This window comes from Acomys minous (assembly GCF_964271855.1).
Source record: "Acomys minous genome assembly, chromosome: 11".
NCBI classification, from domain to species: Eukaryota; Metazoa; Chordata; class Mammalia; order Rodentia; family Muridae; genus Acomys; species Acomys minous.
In genome coordinates, this window is record NC_140492.1 from 67444291 (window position 1) to 67465155 (window position 20865).

General features: G+C 46.4%; 1 protein-coding gene across 3 annotated transcripts in view; it reads left to right on the forward strand.

Annotated features, from left to right (window-relative positions):
• The first annotated feature begins 322 nt into the window (after positions 1 to 322).
• Positions 323 to 20865, forward strand: part of MASP1 (MBL associated serine protease 1) — a 70073-nt gene continuing 49530 nt past the window's right edge. The window contains exons 1-2 of one of the 3 annotated variants that reach the window (XM_084800594.1): positions 323 to 749; positions 7022 to 7253. In XM_084800594.1, the coding sequence (XP_084656720.1) occupies positions 745 to 749; positions 7022 to 7253 (237 nt within the window). In that variant the 5' untranslated portion in view covers positions 323 to 744. The remainder of the gene's footprint in view (positions 750 to 7021; positions 7254 to 20865) is intronic. The other 2 variants (XM_084800593.1, XM_084800595.1) reach the window with 2 other exon arrangements.

Here is a 20865-nt window from a genome sequence, read left to right on the forward strand (position 1 = left end):
TGAAGCCCTCTCTCAAGTGGGTAGATTAGCCGTCTGCAGGCTAGCAGCTAAACAGTGCCTTTCAAGTGGGGAGAGGAAGTGGGCAGCTGCAGAAACTGGTGCTCCCCCACAGTCTGGACCAGCCGCTCGGGTTTAAAAAAAAAAAACCTGCGGATGTCCACAGACAAGCTGAGGCTTGGCATGAGCATTCTTTTTTATACGCTTCTAGCACTGCCTCTTTAGTTGGCTGTTTCTGTTTAATTGTTCTTTTTCTAGGGTCCTGAAGTAGAAAAAACTGTTACAGCCATCAGGCTGATGAGAAATCTCTCTCTCTCTCTCTCTCTCTCTCTCTCTCTCTCTCTCTCTCTCTCTCTCTCTCTGTGTGTGTGTGTGTGTGTGTGTGTGTGTGACTGAGACACACACACACACACCTCCAAGTGTCTCAGATTTTCTTTTCTAAAGGGCTGCAGTCCCTCCCAAGGAAGGGACTGGCCAGCAGATCTTCCAGGGAAACAGTTCGGTCAGGTCCTCTGAGTGTGCATAAGCTCAGTCAGAGACAGGGAAAGCCAGAGGGAGAGGGGGAGAGGGGATCTGTTGCAGGCAGGGGAAGGCGTGACCTGAATGGAGAATGCCAGCCAATTCCAGAGACACACAGGGACCTCAGAACAAAGATAAGGCATCGCTGACACCACACCGGGGACTGGGACGAGCTCACAGACAAGTCCGGCAGAAGGGACCAAAGCCAGGAGCATACAAGGCAGGAAAATGAGGTGAGTGCTCAGGCAAGGGCAAGACACCACCGGGTTTCTTCTCCAAGTCCAAGTATAAAGCATCCCCGCTGGGTCTGACCTTGTCTCCCTGCGGACTCACCTGCTTGTCCTGTGGGTGGCTGGGGATGGGGGCTTTCCGTCAATCCTCAGGGTCATGAAAACGGGGGTCCTGTCCCTGGGGCACCTTCCCAGGGACTCAGCAACTTGAAACCAGATAGTTTGTGCAAAGCCTGCTCCTGGCTGGTGTGGCTGAGGCTCGGATTTCTCTTTCTGCCAGCACAGGGTGCTGCCTACTGGCCAATGTGATCCTCCTCCTCTTGCCCACAAGGCTGATTCTTCATTTTCCTCCTCGGCAAAGAGCAACGATTTCTTTCTCGCAACACTTTGAGAGTTAGATAATGTGTTTGTGTGTTTATTTTATTTTATTATTTTTTTCCTGACCGGAAAAGCCAGCTCCCTACAACCTCGCTTGTGGCTTTTTGCGCCTTCAGAAGTTTGCCAGTGAAACCTCAATTTAGAAAACTAAAAACCTGTCCCCATTTTACAGTTCCCTATAAATTCTGCATTTCTCACTGAAATCAGAGGCAGCTGGTGACATGAATCAGGCTATGAAGTGCACCAAATGGCTCTTAAAGAGACACCACAGTTTTTTAAAGGAGCGTTTGGAATTTGGAAACCTACCACTTTAAATTCTGATGGGCTTGAAGCTCCTCGACCTTTCTTGTTCCCTGTGTTGCTTGATGTTCCTCAGCAGGCATTTCTTATTAAGTGTTTCCAGAATCTGAAACCTCAACTATCCTAATTATTTTTATCACTTGTAGGTGTCAAGACCACCAGAAAAGCTCAAAAAGAGCCAGAAAAACACACTGTAGGTGTGCTAAGTCCCCATGCACCTGTTTCCCAGTCATTTTCCTTTAAATTGGTAAAGTTTCTATTTGTTTTTTTTTTCAGTCATGTAGTAACTTTGCTCAGTCCTTGGCCAATAAGGGCTTTCAATCTGTGGAACTTTGAATTCTACTTACCTATGGCTGGCTCAGAGCAAGAGCGAAGTCTCTAAAAGTTAATTCCACTCTCCTGATCCTGTAAAGTCCTTTAATGTTTTTGTTTTGCTTTGCTTTGCTTTGTTTTTAAACCTACCAGAAACTTTCATTTTCCTTTCCTCTAAACCAAGGACTTTTCTTCCTTTGTGTATGGAATGGCAGTCTCTTTTACCTGAGCCTCCGGCCATAGCAAAGCACACCCTTACATAGCCCAGAACAACCCTCCCAGGTATTTCCCACCTACAATTGCCTGGGCAGACTCAACATTGCGTCCTCGCTTCTGATCTGCATCCCCCAGAGAAAGCAACCCTTCCTTTGTTCTCATCTGTGGCCATAATTCTTTTCATCTTTGGAATGACCGCTTATATAAATGCCCACACCCCTCGCCCCCTCCAAGGGATGTGATCAATGCCCTTGTCTTTGTAGAATGTCTTCCTGTTCAGGTGACCAGCACCTAAGATCCTGTCCTTTTCCTAGTAGAAATTCAATAAACAGGACTGAGTTGAATTCAATGACTGAATATCAAAAGGAAGTTCTAGGGACGTGTTCCCCTGGCTGTCTCTAAAGGATCTGGACTCAGAGACACACAGCACTTCAGAGTCTGCAAGGCACTTTCATGAGCATTGTCTCATCTTGGCTTTGGATTTTGTGTGACAGAAGGACTGATGGATACATGAAACAGATGCAGTTAATCAGCTTGCCCAGAGCCACACCGGTGATCTTGCAATGGCCCAGACCCGTTCCTGTGTCTTTGGGCCCCACGCATTTCCCTGCTATATTCTACCAGGCTCTCAATCTCAACTGCAGATTACAATGGTACCTGAGGAATGCCAAGCCCCGGGGCAATAGAACAGAATTTTGCTCACAGAAGAGGGGACTTGAACATTAGCATTTTTAAATTTTTTCACATAAAGCTATGGGCTTTTTAGAATTATTTTTCACAGGATTAATTGCTTTGGCCAGATGCCTGGGCATGATACGGGCATGGGCCCAACTTCTCGTGTGAGCTTTTGTTACTCTTTTCTTCTGTTGAAGTTAATGCACCATATGGTATTTGGCATGGCGTGCCATCTCTTAGGGTATACTTTTCATCGTCTGTCAAGTGAGGGTGGTGGGTAAGGGAGCCGTGTAGTCACTTCCAACTCTGAATCTTAAAAATGGAGTGTTGGTGGTGAGCACATGGAAGTGGGGTGGGGAGGAGTGAGTGGAGATGCTAGGGAGCACCCATTCAACCCACAATCTGACACACACGGCATTCTTTATGCATCCCTGATAGCCTGCTCTTAGCACGGAGACTGAAATCCCAGCTCTCTACATCACTTCTGACATTTCCAGCAAATGTAGCCCAACTTTTTGATCAACCGGAGGAGAGATAACAGGTGTCAGGGATTTGTACAGCCGGTGCCTGGCGCGTGAGAAGCCAAACCAAGAGTGTGGTGAGAAATGCAAGCTGCCACGTACATCCATTGATTCGCAGCCCCTAAGGCAAGCAAGCAAGCAGGCATATGTTTCAGCCTCTCACATGAATGGAGACAACCGATCCCTGTGTCTGCATCTGTGAGATGCAAAGGACAGAACGCTCTGTGGGCCTTTCAGGCACACTCACCGGCTGCCTACCACACACAGCACTGAGGCCTGGGCTGGCAGCCTCAGCAGTCATGGACTGAGGAGACTTTCACCTCTTGTGTGTTCTGGAAAAAGGAGCAGTGGAGAAAGTTGACCTTTCAGCCGTTGTGTAATAGTGTAATCCGGTTGTCACTATTGCAGGGAAATCAGGCTCGGGGGTCAGAGCTCGTGCCTTCCAGGAAGGGGCCTGATGGAGCTGTCAGAGGCAGCCTTTGCCTAGGGCTGGATATTTAGAGCTTGTTCTAATGCTCCTGTGGAGAAGTCACTACTGTTACTAAGTATGAGATGAAGAAACCAGTGGAGGGTGTGTCCCTTCCCCCAACTTCCCTAAAGTGGGTAGGAGGAAAAAAAAAAAGCCAAGGCCTGGAGTTGAACCTGTTCTTCCTTGCTGGGCACTCTCAACTCTGGTAACAAAAGTATATTTCCTCACTCAGAAATGGGGTACCTGTGCCCTGAAAGTTAGTTTCTAAATTCAGTTTTCCCCTGAATTCACCAGGTAACTGGGACATGTGCCTTTGCCTTTCTCTACCCTCCAAAGCCTTTCCTTTATAGATTGGTGTAGAACAATATTGACTTTGGCCCCTGGATTAAAACATGCTGTTTTCTTACTGCCATCCCACATGTTGCAATTGTAGGGGCCTTGGGGAAATTTTAAACTAATGTTATTTTTCTTTGTGGGTCAATTCAGTGCATAATCGATGTATTATCTTTTGAAGTTTTTATTTACTTGTATGTGTGTCCACCTTGTCTGTATGTGTCCAATGTGTGCAGGTGCCTGTGCAGGCCAGAAAGGAGTATACACTCCTCCTGGGTTACAAATACTTGTTAGCCATCTGATGTGGGTGCTGAAAATGGCACCCGGGTCTCTCCAAGAGCAGCAAGTGCACTTAACTACCCTCTCTGCAGCCCTTCAATGTAACACTTTACACACACAAAATTAAGACATTCACTTTCCCATTCCATAGACATCCATGCTAATATCACATTATATATCCATATATATATATATATATATTCTGTTTGCTGTTATGTAACTATGACATAAAATACTAGATAATCTGAACATGTAGTTATTCATTGTTTTCACACTGAAAAATTCATAAGTATACATATACAGATCTGCGTCTGAGAGTACAAGGGAGGAGGTTTTGGCACAGAACTGACTTTCTGATTAACAAAGGCGTAACTGTTAATCCAGGTTCTTCACAGAGGTCCCTAGCATTGGCTTCTTAGGTTATTTAAAACTCTGTCTCCATGGCCTTTCTGCTACTTGTTCATTGACATCTATTGTATGCCAGACTACCCTCCTAAATACTTTACACACATCATCTTTCACGATGACGGGAACACTCCAAATGAGGAATGATAACCCCATCTATGTATCAATGGACCGGAGAACAGAGAGGCAAGTTCCCGAGGTGTTTACAATGGAGGAACTGGGATTAGCTTCAGGAGCATTCAGTTCTAGAGGCTGTGCTGGAAGCAGAGCAGTGAGCTAGCTGCTCCAAAAGAGGCATACTCCAGCAATGGAGGCTGGAAGATGGATATTCATAGCTGGGGGGAATAAAAAGTGAATGTGGCGGATGGGCAGAACATGCGTATAGTGTGGCTGAGGCCTGGGGAAAGCCACGAGGGGTCTTGAGGGGGACTAGAGAGGAAGATGAGCATCAGACTGCAAAGGGTCTGGCCAGGCACCTAAGGAGCAGATGCTGTTCCTAGGCAACAGGGTCCTCTCTATGTTAGAGGGCCAACTTCAGGAGAAAAGGAGTAATCCAGGAGAAAGGGGACAGGAAGATCACTGAGGTCATGGTGACAGTTTTAAATGAAGTAATTGATTGGAGATGAGAGAGATCGATTTCTAAAGCATAAGAAGCAGAATCAATAGGGCTTGGTGACTAGTACATGTCATGTCAAAGCAAAGAGGAGCGGGTAGGATTTCAGGCTCAGGGAAGTGGCCGGCAGCCACAGCAGGAAAGGAAATCAGAGGAGATTGGTTGCGTTCACAGCAGTACGGCCTTGTCTCTGACTCTGTTGCCTGCCTTTGGATCCCTTTCCCCTGACTGGACAGCCGTGTCTGGCCTCAACTGAAGACGATAAGCCCAGTCCTACTACAATCTGATATGCCAGGGAGGGGGTGATATCTATGGGATGCCTCCCCTTCTCTAAGCAGAAGGGGGGAGGGGCACTGAGGGATGGGAGGTGAGAGGGAGGGACTAGGGGGAGAGGAAGGAGAAGAAGTCCTGATCAGCCTGTAAAGTTAAGTAATTAACTAGTTAGTTAGTTAATGGCAGAAAAAAAGGAAACAAAAAAATGGAAGCTCGAGGAGTTCCACAGCGCATGCTTCCCATGCAACCGTGTGGACCTGCATTCCGTCCCCAGAGCCCACAAATTAAGTGAGGCAAGGACACTAGCTTATTATTCCAGACTTGGGGAGGCAAAGGTGGGGTGATCCCCGAGGCTCATTGGCTAGCCAGCCTAACCTAATCAGTGAGCAAGTCCCAGAAAGAGAGGCTACCTCCAAATACAGGGTAGATGGCTCCTGAGGAACAATGCCTCCACACATGTGCACATGCCCCCACAGGAGCAAAAGTGGTCAGGGGACCCTGTTAGAAGAGCAGCTAAGGAGTCAGGCTTGAGATGTTTGGGTTCAAGGACCTTGTGTCTTGCTGGGGAAATGCTATGCTGTGACCTGACTGTTAAGACTGCTCAGCCTTAGTGATCCTGCCTCACTATTGCATCACCCATGTTTGATACTGTGTTTTCCACGCCCCCCTCTTGCAACTCTCTCAGCAGTCCATTACTTTTCATTTCTCCAGAAATGAATGATAAACTTTTGATTGCTCTAGAAAAACACTCACCAAGAATTATTTGGTCTGTTCTGTCTCTATCTAAGGTTTTGTATGCGTTTACTGGCTTGGTAGTAACCAAAATTTTTTCTGAATATTGAATGTCATCAGGCATGGTGGCACACGCCTTTAATCCCAGCACTCGGCAGGCAGAGGCAGGCCGAACACTGTGAGTTTGAGGCCAGCCTGGTCTACAAAGTGAGTCCGGGACAGCCAAGGCTACACAGAGAAACCTGGTCTCAAAAAACCAAAAAGAAGAAGAAGAAAAAGAAGAAGAAGGAGAAGGAGAAGAAGAAGAAGAAGAAGAAGAAGAAGAAGAAGAAGAAGAAGAAGAAGAAGAAGAATATTGAATGTGTTCAATGTCTGTAGACTCTATCACAGAGTTTGAGATTTATCCCAATGTTTCCATTATTATTGCATGTATTTTTAAAATTCATAAAGAATTTAAGGCTCTTAAGTGAAATGCAGCCAGAGAAGTAATACAGTTATCACCCAGGTATAATATTACTCTTTCAAGAGTAAGAGAGCACGTTTCAGAGTCTCCAGCTTGAAACTCTCTAAAAATCTTCAGTATGCACATCAGCTTTTCAAACGACAAAGCTAAAAGCAACCTTAGGAATCATCTAGTTACTTTCTCCAAAGGTCGTACGGACCAGGTGAGCAAGACCCCGAGGAGAGAAGTAGTGAGAGCAGATACTTAGCTTGGTGTCGGGGCCATATTAATCATCAACGTGAGCAAAACCTCCTTTGTGTCTTTCAGGCGGCTCCTACTCTACCATGCTCTGTGGCTCGCCCTGTCGGAGATTTCGGCCCATACTGTGGAGCTAAATGAAATGTTCGGCCAGATCCAGTCGCCTGGCTATCCAGACTCCTATCCGAGTGACTCTGAGGTGACTTGGAATATCACTGTCCCGGAGGGCTTCCGGATCAAGCTTTACTTCATGCATTTCAACTTGGAATCCTCCTATCTTTGTGAATATGACTATGTGAAGGTAAGACCTCCAATGTTCTCTCGCGGGAAACTGATTAGGTACCATTTTTACCCTCATGGGGTTGCATCTAGTGAGGAAGACACACAAGCAGATGTTGCAACGAAAAATACAATGGGAGTAGTATGCCAGGTTTGAGTCATGAGAGCTGGTGGCATGATTCAGCTAGACACAACAGCTTCCACTGCCCCCCCACTCTATTTTCAATACCTGTAATATATCCAATAGCCTCTGCTATAACATCCCAAGACTAAGTACAGACCCAAGAATAAGCAGTAATCACAGAGAATCATAATTATGCCTGATAATGAGATATTAGAAAGAACTGCCAGATTCCTCAAATACTAATCAAATGCTTAGGACTTTAGGCTATGCAGCAGTCAACAGCAAGAGGCAGAGCTCGAAGGGAGGGCTAGTGCGGTTCTGAGGGTTTTGAATATCATGTCAAATGTTTGTATTTTATTAGCAAAGTTCACGCCCATGTTAGTGGGAAATATTAAAAATGTGCAGGGAGAGCAGCTGAGTATCACTACACACAGACAAAATTCCCTGGAATTGCCATGGGTGGGCAGTTCTGGTTGTAAAGTAGGTCTAAACTAGGCATTCATGTCTGTGACTCCAGGACACAGAAGGTAGGGTCGGGGCAACAGTGAGGTCAAAGCCTTGGAACAACTCAGATTGTGTCTTCAAAAGATATTAATAATAATAAAATGGGTCTGAAAAGGTTCAAAAAATATTCTAAGACATCAAGTTTATTACGGTAGCACCTACTTCAAAAAGTTATGAAAACTGAAAAATCTACCTTTTTATAGTATTTATGTATTTATTTATTTTATGTGTATAGTGATTTGCCTGTATGTGTATAAGTGCACTACATGTGTGCAGTGCCCACAGAGGCTAAGAGAATACATTAGGGTCCCTAGAACTGGGGGTACAGGTGGGCTTCCGGAAGAGCAACAAGTGCTCTTAACCACTGAGCCATCTCTCTGGCCCCATGAAACACCCCTACTTAGCTCTCTTTGACTTCCTGGAAAAGGTTCTCACCAAATAACTCTAGAGTCAGCTTTTTACGCTCTTGCCACTAGTCTACTCTTATTTCCCCACAATTTGTCATTCAGTGTCAGCTAACCTGGTATTCACCAGAATATCCGATCAGCAGCCAAGTAGGGAATTCACACTTTATACTGTATAAACCATCTCATTCAACTGGCAGACACATTTTATGGGGCATGAACTCCTATCCTATTTCACAGCAAAAACAAATGCAGAAAGGCTAAGTGGCTCAAGGCAATCCATCCGGAAGATGGCAGATCGAGTTCCCAACCCGTGTCCTGTGAATTTGAACCCCATGCTTGTCTGACTACACTGAACGGCTCATGAGCTGTGCTCCCCTGAGTCCCAGGGGACAGAAGATTACAAGAGACACAGGAAATGTATGGGGGAACTGTGGCCCCCTCCCCGACTGCAGCCCGTTTGATATGTAGAGCATTAGTGTGGCATCAAATGCTCACACGGTGTTCCGTGTCTCGGCTCTCAATCTCAGCACTGTTGACACCGTTTCTGAGGAAGAGGGTCTTTGATACCGAAGGATTTTTAGCAGGTCCCCTGGCCTCTACGCGTTAGGTGTCAGTGGCTATTCCACCTCATTGTCACAACCAAAACTGTCTACAGATCCGAACACCATCCCAGAGCCATTGCTGTATAAGGTCTTGCCATTATCCGGATGCCCTGCGCTATGCATAATATGATCATTAGGTTGCAAAAGATCTGACACCCCAAGAAGCCTAGAAGCCTAGAAGACATGGGTTCTGGGCACTCATAAATGTACCTGAGGCAACTTGCAGAGTGAGCTGCTGACCTTCGTGAAACAGACACATTTGTCTAATTTCTATGAGGAGAGGAACTCCTATGGAGGGGGAGAGTCTGCTTGCATGGCTGGCTCTCTAGAACTCCCTCCTCATATCAGTGTAAGTTCCCTGCAGAGGTTCTGGCAGCCTTGAGACAGGAACAGGCCTCCAGCTTCAAGATGCTGCTGCCACATCTGCTGGCCGCTGGCGCTCCCACAGACAGAGACATGTGTAATAGAGTTTTGCTCTGAGATACGAACGCACAAACGTTAACCTCCGGGGCCTCTACAGGTCCGTGTCTTTACATCGGACAGGATTAGGCTAAATGTTACTGCGGTTTAAGTGTTGTCTCTCTGATGACCGTGTCCTAATAATCCTTAAATTTGGCCCAACATAGAAAGACACAGCTGTGGAAATGCTTGGGTTTAGGTGACCTTAAAGTTCCTCTGCTCACTCACTGCCCTTGACCAAACTACAGCACGTTGAGGCCCAGTGCTTGAATTTGCAGCTGCAGTATAGCTCCCGTAGGCTGGAAGAAGAGACTGGACGTCAGAGTTCAAGGGGACACTAATACTCTGCCTTTCAACTCTCAAGTCCAGAAGCCTCACACAGAATTGAAACCTGTTTCCTGTCCTAGCTTCCTCCACAACCTCCAGGTCCCAGGACATCTCTTTTCTTTCTATTTTATGTTTTTACTTTGAATGAGAGAGAATTTCTTCTCTTTCAATCTGAATGCAAGCCCAAACATGCCACCCCGTGGCTCCAGGAGAAGTCAATACCACTCCCCAAAATCCTATTTGTTCATCTGTTCAATGAGGAATTGCATCACTTTTCCCAGGGATATACGGACTGATGATGTCTACTCTCCCTGATGGGAGCCCACAACTAACCAAAGAAATGATTCTACCAAAGTCCAAGTTGATGGACCAGTGCGTTCACTGGGGCTCCTTACAGAAGGATGGGGAAAAGGCGTAACTCACAATGACTCAAAGGCAGCTGGACCCCCAAAAACCCTCTCAACCAGAATGACAGTTCATGAAAGCTGCATTCTGGGGCCCCAGTGTGACTTGCAAACTGTCAGAGACAGGCTGGAGAGACCCTTCTGGCAACTCAGACGATGGGAGGCTCTCTTCCACCCAGCAAGGCCTCATGAGTCTTGCTAGTTTCAGTAACTTCCTGAACCTTGTGCAATTGCTTACTTTCACATCTTAAGGAGCTTGCTTCAGGACAGAGAAATGTTGCAGACTGGAGGAAACTGATGGACCAAAATGTGGGATGAGATGATGACCCCTATTGTCCCTTAAATTCTGGGCCAGAATTTTCCAGATGACCCCTCCAAGTCTTCATTATCCTACTTAGCCAATTCTCCAAGTCCAAAGGCCATCAGCACTCTATTTAGAGCCTACAATTTTCAGGGGAATGCTTTAGTAATACACTATTCGAATCAAACTTGTAAACAAAGCACACCACTGCTGTTCATGACCAAATAATTTAAACTATCATCAGCTTCCTTTGGCAGGATAATATCCTGAACTATTTCGAGGCTTTTTTGCTCCATGGCTGAATTGTCCTCACAGTCAAATGGTAGAAGCCTTTTCAGTCCAAAGCACACCCGTGATCCTCCCTGCCTGCTCAAGCTCACCAGGGTGACCACGAGGGAACCGCTGACACTGAGTGTCATCAGCCAGGAAGAAAGACAGGACCTCAAAGCTGCGGACCGGATGCTCACAGTTACGGCCATTCCCCTGCAGCCTGCTTGCCCGCAGTCCTCAGTCTTCAAGACACGTGCACATCTGCACAGCAGCATCTGCTTCCTCGGAATGTGCTGCCATTGTGGAGTCCTGCGGTGCACAGAGGAGGCATATGAGTCACAGCTGGTGGGTGCCGCAGACGAAGGACCCGGCACCAGATGCTGCGCACTGGGGTCAGAAGCCTCAGCTGTACTTGCTATTCTACACTATTACATTAGCCTTTGGCAAGTGGCTTCATCTAGAAGGAATCGCTCTTTCCCCATCCTCCCATCCCTTGTCAATCATGGAGTTGACTTACGTGGTCTATAAGGTCCACCTAAGCTCAGTATTCAAAGACCTGAGACCTAGCTCCGTCACCACCATCATTGTCATCATCGTCATCATTGTCATGTCAAAAGATTGGGAAACGGTAGATCATTGGCCCAATCGGGCCTAGAGCAGAATCTACATCAGAAAATTGTTGGTCTTGCCAGGAGTGGTGATACATACCTTTAATTCCACCATGCAAGAGGCAAAGGCAGGTGAATCTCTGTGAGTTTGAGGCAGCCTTGTATATCTTATTCCAGGCCAGTCAGAGTTAGGTAGAGACCCTGTTATAAAAAAAAAAATAATGTCTATCTTCTCTTCTTTAAATTAATCAATCTATAGGAGAGTCCCATCTTATGAATGCCTATCCTTTAAGTTGCGATATGTAGCATGTGTTGCCTATAATGAAACTGTTAAAACTCTCTTATAGTTGAATTACAGCCAAAAAATACAGGATTTCCCCCAGAAAATGCAGTAAAGTAAGTTTAACTGAGCATCAGATCACATGACTTGCTTATGAAGGAGTCACGAGGTGAGATTTGTAGAAATGCAAGCCTCCAGGCAATGAACTTCACACCTCCCATTTCATGTTCCATCTGCTTAAGAAATAGAAGGCTGGTGGCACTTCAGATCAGCCTCTCCCACCCGTGTCTGTGTGTGTGTGTGTGTGTGTGTATGTGTCCCTCCACATTGCTCTTTCTCCTAACTGCCTCCCCCAAAGCTCAGTTGGTGCCTACTAAGTACCCATAAGGTGCCGTGTGACTGTTCTTCTGTTAACCCTGCACCCCTAAATAACAAGCATCTCTCATGTCCTTTCCACCATGAGCACCTTAGCCCCTGGTCCCTCATCAGTTTACCCGGTACATTGCAACATTCTCCTAAATATCAGCTAGATATCAGCTTCTCTTATGAGTCTATCTTCTGTAGATATTCAGAGGGATCATCTTCACGTGTCCCCCTGCTGGTGCCATTCTCACATTCTCTCAGTACCTACCCACTTTCTTCCTCATGCCCAAGGATTCTGTAGATGACTTATCCCTAAGATGATCACTACCAAAACTGGGTGCCCACAGTTAAGCATTATAGTCCCACCCTCTGGGAATCCATGATTTTATGTAATAAGACAATTACATAATTAAAAATTTAAAACACACACCAGAAACGTAAGGCAACACATATATGTGTGTGACTGGTCACTTCTGTGTAGTCAGAAAGATCTCGGAGTTTGAGATAATTTCTTAAGGGTTACTAGAAGCTCAGTATTGAGGTTCCAGGAATGGAATGTGTCAGCTGATAACCATGGAACAGAGATTGAAAAGGATGTCATGGTGAGAACAAGAGTCATCAGAATTGACAGAGGGAGATACACAAGAAAGGCTTACACCAATTATGTTGGGAGGGACTAAGAAAATATCTAGTAAATCCTGGTTTAAACATGGCCATCTAAAGTGACAGACAAGTGACAGATTGGTTGAATTGATCTGGGGACTTAAGCATTGCACACCCATGGTCATAAAGAGTGATCAAAAGGCAGAATTAGCTCTTTACTGTATTTTGTTCGACAGTTTTGGGTGAGCTCACTCTGCTTTGAAAAAGAAAACCAGTAACAACAAAAAGGAAATGACATCAACATCAAACTTGTGATCTCACACAAAACTCCTGGTTTCCCTGAAAAAATCTGGCAATATTGAGAGACAAACCCTGGTACCCTGTAGTGTGGACCGTACAGTTAGGGCTCCCCACTCCCCATGGACCCTTCTGCATGCACTGCCAAAGCTTTCTCATATCTTGCTTGTGCCCTTACTTCCTTCATAGTAAAGAATGCGAAACTTTCCCCTCCAGTGAGTCTACCAAAAATAGGAAACAGAGAAGTGCCTGAGAAGGCATATATTTCATGGAAGATTATTTGAAAACATTCTTTGTGGATTGAAGAAAGTCCATCTGCATTTAATGTGCAAAATATGTTTCCATCTAAAGAAAAGTCTTTTGCTTCAGCCTTAATGCGCTCAATGTGGCATCATCTGGCATTTGAGTCTTTCCAGTAGGAAAGCTATGAACTGTTTGGGGACAGAGGATGTGGAGGTGACATAGTCATAGGCGTGTCTGTGTAATTTTGACCTAGATATGTAAACACAGGAGTTAGGCACAGGCCATCATAGAAACTCATTGGCTAGCTTGAGTGCAGATGTGATGGATGGACGGATGGATGGATGGATAGATGGATGGATGGAACCTGTGTCTGGAGGAAGCTCGTGGTCCCTAAAGAATGCTTTGGAAGCACAGGCCGTGCAGCACAGAAGATGAGTGGTCAGAGGAGAGGAAGGGGGAGTGAGCACTTCTAACCCAGGTTCTCACCACACACTTACCCACTTTCCAAGGCATGGAGATCAGGGGCATGCAGGGACCAGGGAGCTTAGAGGGCATGGGGTGTGTTGAAGAGCACTGAGTCTGGAACACAACTGGAAGTGCTAATCTGCCTTTTAGGATGGGGCTTAACCAGGCATAAGGATAAAATTAACTGAGCCACTATGCGTGAGACCCCTTGGCCAAGCTTCTTCTGCTCCCTTAGCTTGGGCTTGTTGTCAGCTCTTTAAAACTCCAGAGTGGGGCACAGTGTCTTTCTGACAGCTTGAGGTGGGGTAGTCTTATGTGGCGTGTGCTGAAAATGGCTGTCAGACTCAGTGGTTTGTGTCCAGGTTTCAGAAACTCTGAGACCTAGGATCAGGTCCTACTACCACCTCCCCCTAGCGCAAGTGCTTCTTCCATGGTACCCTTTTAAATTGATGGGAAATGCTTCTAAGACATCTGTCCAATGCATCATAGCTAAGGAAGGTGGGCGTGGCAGCGTTGCTAGCCAGATAGCATTGGGCTCACCTGGCATCAGCGGCTGAATGTAAGCCTCCTCCTCTGTTCTCTGCCTTGCCGAGTCACCTGGTGTTTTCAGGGGAACTCCTTCCAAGTGCTTTGAAGGGACTGTGTAAATGCCGGGAACTGTGCGTTTAGCATCACAACCTTTACAGCAGTTCTAAACTACTGCCACATGTAATTCTTCTTCTCATGGAATTGGAAAAAAAACAGGTATTGTTATACTTATCTTACAGAGAAGGAAACTGAGGCACAGACAGAACTACCCAAGTCTCTCTGGAAAAACCGAGTCTCAGTTCCTTTGCATGCCCAAGACGTGGTTCTGGTCCCCTGTGGAGCGCCTCTCAAGGTAGCCTCTCGCCCAGAAGGGACCTAGGCTTGTTTCTCAGCCAAGCATTTATTGCTAAGGCAACAGTTAGCCTGCTGTGGTATTTTAGCCAAATTTGTGAAATGGCAACAGGGGTTCTGAGGGTTCCTCTTTTGTCCATATTCTGTCAAATAACATTGTCTTTTATCCTGGCTTTGAGAGGAAAATTGTTTTTAAGAAGCAAGGAGAGAAGCCTCTGGTACCAAGGATGGGAAGTGCTCGGTTGCTCAGCTGACATCTGCGGTGCATGCGTTCCAAGGCACTCCCGCTAGACAGCCAGCCCCAGGAGTCCAAGGCTGGGTCTGAGTTTTCTCTAGTAGCATCACTGTCCTGGGTAGGACAGAAAAGGCTCAAGTCTCCAGGCAACTGTATGGACGAAAGAACACGATGCTAGAACCCACCCACTGGCTCAGGGTACGACTTCTGGTAAATTACCGGTGCATTCTGGGCTGCCACGTTCTCAGTGAGCGAAGTGCACCAGCTGGCTTCGCCATGCCCTTCCCATTTTTGCCGGTCTGAGAGCCAGTCCAGTGCTCCTTTCCCCCAAGCCACATGGGTCAGTGTGCATCCTGCTGCACAATTAAGACAGAAGTCCTCTGACCTCCACTGCCGAGCTCATTACAGCTGTCTGTTTACTTACAACATGCCCACGACCGTCAGGCCCTGCTGACCCCATGTACTGAAGTCTCTCTGTTCAGTCTCTGGGAGTAGACAGAAGGCTTTGGCCTCTGAAGGAAATGAGAAGTGATGAAGGTTTCCCTTGCGTTGTAATTGTGCTCTCAGCACGATTCTTCCCTCCCAGGGCGCTGGGCCCCAAATACCAATTCCTGCTAAGTGAAGAGAGCTAGAAGGTGAAAATGAGCTTCAGAAAAGTGTGACCAAATCTTATTTTAAGCAGGAAATGCAAACAGCACAGACTCTAGGGTGATGAGAAACAGAGGGAAGGGCCTCACGCTTGCTCTAGGGAAGGGAAGTGAGTGTGAATGGGCGTGTGTGTGTGTGTGTGTGTGTGTGTGTGTGTGTGTGTGTGTGGTAGATGTTCTCTCTGGGGCATGGTGTACAGAGTGCACACCTCCTGCGTGTGCTCTGATGTGCAGTGTACAGAGTGCACACCTGTGTACTTGTGTGTCCACAGGAAACTTCTTGGTTAAAAAAAAGGGGGGAGGGGCAGATTTTAAACTTTCCTTACAGGAGAGAAGAGAAAGTAGGAAAAGATGTCCATTCAGGAAATGCTATGTAGCCACAGTTTATAAGGTACAGAAGTTGGGCCTCACATTTGCGTTGAGTGACTAGACAATAAGCAGCAATAATCCATATTTTATTTAATAAGTAATGAGCAGATGGGCAGAGAAACAAATTCGAGGCAGTATAGGGGTCCTGCAGAGGCTGAGGAGGGCTCCTTGAACAGGGCAGGCAAGGAAGCCTCGTTGTGAAGAGAATATTTGAGCAGAGAAAACAACGAGGATCTTCTTAGTCTGGAGATTCCTGGAGAAAAAGCATCCAGCTCAGAGGGAACAGGCATCACAAAGACCCGTGCAGGGAACCGGCTGGCGTGTATAAAGAAGGAATTAGAAGTGAGGGGTGGCAAGAAGGTACAGAGAAGGCCAGGGAGGGAGGCTAGGAAACAGGGCTCCTGCAAGATGCTGTCAGGGAAGAAAACACATGACAGCTGCCCCTACACCCTCTGTCTCCTGTGCCTTGGCAAGTGAAGGACAATATCAATGTCCAGATCCTATGTTCTAGAAAGCTGACGTCTGGAAACAATGATACATGTAAGTGAAGGAAAGTGAGGAGCATAGGACAGGCAGGAGAGGGACCTTGGCACATCTTTCTTTTTTTTAATACAGGACATTGAAACCCCAGTGACAATGATAAAACAATGCTAAAATAATTTAGAAATGATGAGTTTTCATAGAGCTCATTTATTTATAATATGGTTTGTTTAATCGTAATTTTGGGCGCGGGGAACTTAGCCCTTAAGGATGGCTGTGTGGCTGTTTGACAATTAGAGCAAAATTGTAGCAAAGTTGAATGTTGGCTCTTGTAAGCCAATAGGCATTTCCAGATTCACAGCACAACATGGCAGTAATTTGAGTAGAGAGAGTGTGACAAGGCTGTGACAAGGACACACGGCCCCCGGATCCATATTTTCAGTGCCCCTGAAGGCTCTCTATACAAAGATTTGAGGGTATAAATGTGGTTGGTTGGAACAGACTTCTGAGCTCTGACAGTGAACACAATAGCTCATACATTACTGCAAACTGCCTGGGATGCTGCTCAAAGAAAGGATGCTCACCACCTCCTGCCCGGCCACCCTGCCACCCTACCCGCAGTCCAGACTGTGAGGTACCTTAACCCTTGCAGCCCCAGTTGGGGAACACAACTATCCTTTGTTTTTTTTCTTCTCCCCAAGCTATTTTCCTGCACAGAGCTGTGGGGCCCAGCCTCTCTACACTAATGGGATTTGCATATGAATGAGCAATCCCCAATGCAGGAAGAGGTGGGCTGGAGGAGTCACAGCCATTCACCAGCTACAGGGATTGTAAATCCTCCCTTGGCCTTCCACCCCAGCTACAGCACCAGGAGCCCCTCTGCTGCCCCCACTGCAGCCTGCGATGTGGGGGCATGGCTGGTTCCCACCTGCGGGATGCCTGGATGCCAGTTCCTAGGCTCGGGGCCAGACTCCTCCCCTGCCAATCCTTTCTTCTCTCCCTGTACATGCTGGTCTCTTCAGTTTGCCATCCTTCCTGGCACCAGGGGCACCCACAGACTCTCAGGACCTAGGAGCTCTTTATCAGCCCTGCCCCACTCCCCATTCTTGATGATGTCTGCCCTTTGCACGCAGACGGGACCTTCTTATGGTACTATCAAGCTCTGTTAAGGGGTTTTACCATGATTAGCTGTAAAACAAGACTACTGTCCTGGAAGGATCGGTACACCTGGGCCACTGTGGCGTAACTTTGAACTGGTCTCAGCTTCCCAACCTAGGAAATAAAAAGGTGCACACATTGACTATCTTTGGACTCTCTTTTCCAGCTCTGAAGTCTACATAATTGTCTGATTCTTATTATTTGGCCAGAGATGAAAGTCAGGACATGTGAATTTTATCTCAGTGGGAAATAACTCATAAGCTGTGTGGCCGTAGGGAATTCATATGACCTCTCTAGACTCAAACCTGTGATGTCTGCCTGAGTTACCCTCCTTACAGGATCCTGTCTAGGAGGCAGTAAGTCAGAGATAAAAATGCCCCACTAGAATAAGGATGAATCACCACTTTGTTTGTTTGTTTGTTTGTTTGTTTGTTTGTTTTTGTTGAGATGGGGTTGTTTCACAATGTGGCTCTCCTTGTCCTGGAACTCACTGTGTGACTTCTGGCCTGGAACTCACAGGGATCCTCCTGCATGGGCCACCACTCCCGCCTGTCACTTATTTCTCAAGGCCACATGATGTGGTCGAGGACTGAAGCATCAATCTCTCAGCATATCTATGTGAGGTCAACTGAAACTTTCCATCTGCCAGCTGTGTTGTTTCACAGGCATGGCTTTCAGGAGCATTTTCCATGTACTGTTCATGTGCCAGCAGGGCACGAGCCGCCCCCTTTCACTCCAGGCTAAGGTCCTTGTCTGCTGGTTGGGCACACTTAATTTGCTTCGGCCCATGATCTTTAACTGAAATTTGAAGCCACCTGCTAAAGTAGCAGGATTGGAGTATCATCCACTTGCCTGGCCTCTGGAGGTAAAGGTGGTCCCCTACTTCTCACCAAATGCCCTCATTATACTTTTGTGTCCATTGAGTTATTTTTTATTAAATCTAGATTCTGCATATTAAGAGAAATATACTAAATATTTGCCATTTGAGTCTGGCTTACTAGAGCAATGTATCTTTAAGCTGAAGTTTCTTTTTCAGTTCTAAAAGCAAAGAATCACCTATAGTTTGGCATTAACTCCTCCTGCTTTGCACTCTCAGTGTGTGTGGTCAGTGTTTGTGTGATCACACCACATTATATAGTTTCCCTTTGCTAAGGCTTTCTATCTCCAGGTCATTTTACATTCTCCCTTAATGTGACAACAACTAATGGCTCCCTAATGTTTACTAAATTAGTTGGAATTTACACACACACACACAAACACATATATATCACTGCACACACACACCATATATACCATGCTTGACTCTTTCTCCCAAGGTTAGATCACCATGTATAAGAACACGGAATGACTTTGTAACTTGGAAAGCACCAAGTTTCTTATTTACTGGGAGGCTAGGGTAGAGGTGATCATTTGTTTTGCTTTGGTTTTGATTTTTGTTTTGGTTAAAGGTGTAGAAAAAGATAAAGATAAAGAGCAGGTGACTTTCAAGATTCCATGAACCTATTAGACTGTCACACACCATAAGTCCATCCACTCACAAATGCCAGACCTACTAATTGTCCCCAAACACTTCTGCCACAGCTCTGTCCCCTACAAGTTCTCTTTCTCCGTGTAATGAACCACCCCAGCCCTTCCTAGCTAAACAGCATCAGTCGTCTGGTGAGGGATTTGATCTGGACTAAGTGGAACCGTGCTGTGCTGTGCTGTGCTAGCTTAGGGCCAACGAGGCATCAACAGCATTCAGAGATTCCCCGAAGCTCAAAGGTACAAAATGACCTCACACGCTCACCTGGAACTCTCACTTAGACAACTCATCTCTGACCTACATCACTCCAATAGGTCTCCTAAGGCTTTTTCTTGTGGCAACATCAGAGCGGAATTCTACATGTGAAATAATAGTTTTTAAGGAAAAGAATCAATTAACAAACAAGAATATTATGCTGGGGTAGTGATGGCACACACCCTTAGTCCCAGCACTCAGGAGGCAGAGGCAGGTGGATCTCTTTGAGTTTGAGGCCAGCCTGGTCTACAGAGTGAATTCCAGGACAGCCAGGGTTACACAGAGAAACCTTGTCTTGAAAAAACCAAAAAGAAGGAGGAAGAAGAGGAGGAGGAGGAGGAACATTGAAAGACTGGCATGTAGGCTGTACTCAGGAACATCACACCCATGTAAGGACTGCAGTAATGGGGGTTTTACTTGCTAAAAATTTCCTGAGAATATTTCCAGGTCTTTGCAAATTCTCCATTAACTACTGGCTCCCTAATGTTTATTAAGTTAATACAAATTTAACTACTAGTATTTCAGATACAGACCACACAGGTAGAAATCCACAGAGCAGAATAACTGTTAGTAGCAAACATCAGGGTTTACAGTGGCTAAACTGATCTAACAAGCTAGTTGGTGAAGGCAGACCAGGCTGCTGAGACATCACTAGGGAACAGTGGGCGGCACAGGGAGAGGAGTCCTTTAGAAACTGCCTAGAGGGAGCTCCTTGCTAGTAGTGGATTTTGCGCACAGGGCCTGGCAGAAAACTGAGAAGCTTTACCAAAGCTGAGACAAGCAAAGAATCTGTCAACAGCTACAAGACTGTGTGGCCTGAGCTCAGAGAAGGCGTGTCCCTTCGAACACACAATGCGCTTTTGTCAGCACAAGTCACCAGCTCAGCCCAGGATGGGCAAAGTCACAGGGCAGAAGGCTCTTTGTGCATGAATAGAAGAGACGGTTGCAGGTGCTTTGGGAAACAATAGAGCACAGTCTAGGAGCAAAACCATCCATGCCTGTTCTGCACACTGGATACAATTTCACACTGTCACCTAAGTGCATTGTGGGATCAGGCTTGAAGTTCAGGGCCTTTTGATCTAAACCAGGTCTAGGTACAGATGAACTGTTGGCAGCAGCCCCTTGTGCACAGCTTTTCTTTGCCATAGATCTCTGAACCTGCTGGGGAAGTTATTTACCCCCCCACAGGCCCAGTGTCTGAATCTCTTTGTGTTGGAAGAATAAGTGGCACATAGCAATGGAAGTAAGAGCAATCAGTTCCGTATTGTCTGTTCAAGAGCTTGGGAGTACTTCCTGGATCGAGCCAGTTCTGCTGTCTGAATATGGTTCCCAGTCCGCTGCTTGTCTGCTTCCGCCAACTTCACCTTCAGAGAAACCCGCCCCTTCCCCTACGACAGAGTTCATGTTTGTAGCTGAGGGCTCTCCACGGGCTTTCTGTGCATTGGAACCTTGAACTCAAGGCCTCATCTCTTGTCCCTTCATTTCCAGTTCAAGCCGGCGCATCCCCCATAAAGTCTCTCTTGAGCCTCTACAGTTCTTCATACAAACAACAACAAACAGCAAACAATAGCAGCCTGAGCAGTTTGCCAAGTTGGCTTTTGCACCTTGGAAAGCGCTTCAGAATCCATAAGCTTCGTAGCTGACTTCTGGTTTGGATGATAAGGAGTTCCAGACTCCACCTCGAGTCCTTCAGAGCTTAACACACAGGCGGAAGCGGCACACCTCTGACCTCACCTTTATCTTGCAGCTAGTTTTTTTCTGTCTAGTAAAAAAGATCAGTTCCCAGCCCCATCCCTGCCCCCTCTAAGTCCCCACACTTGTAGACACCT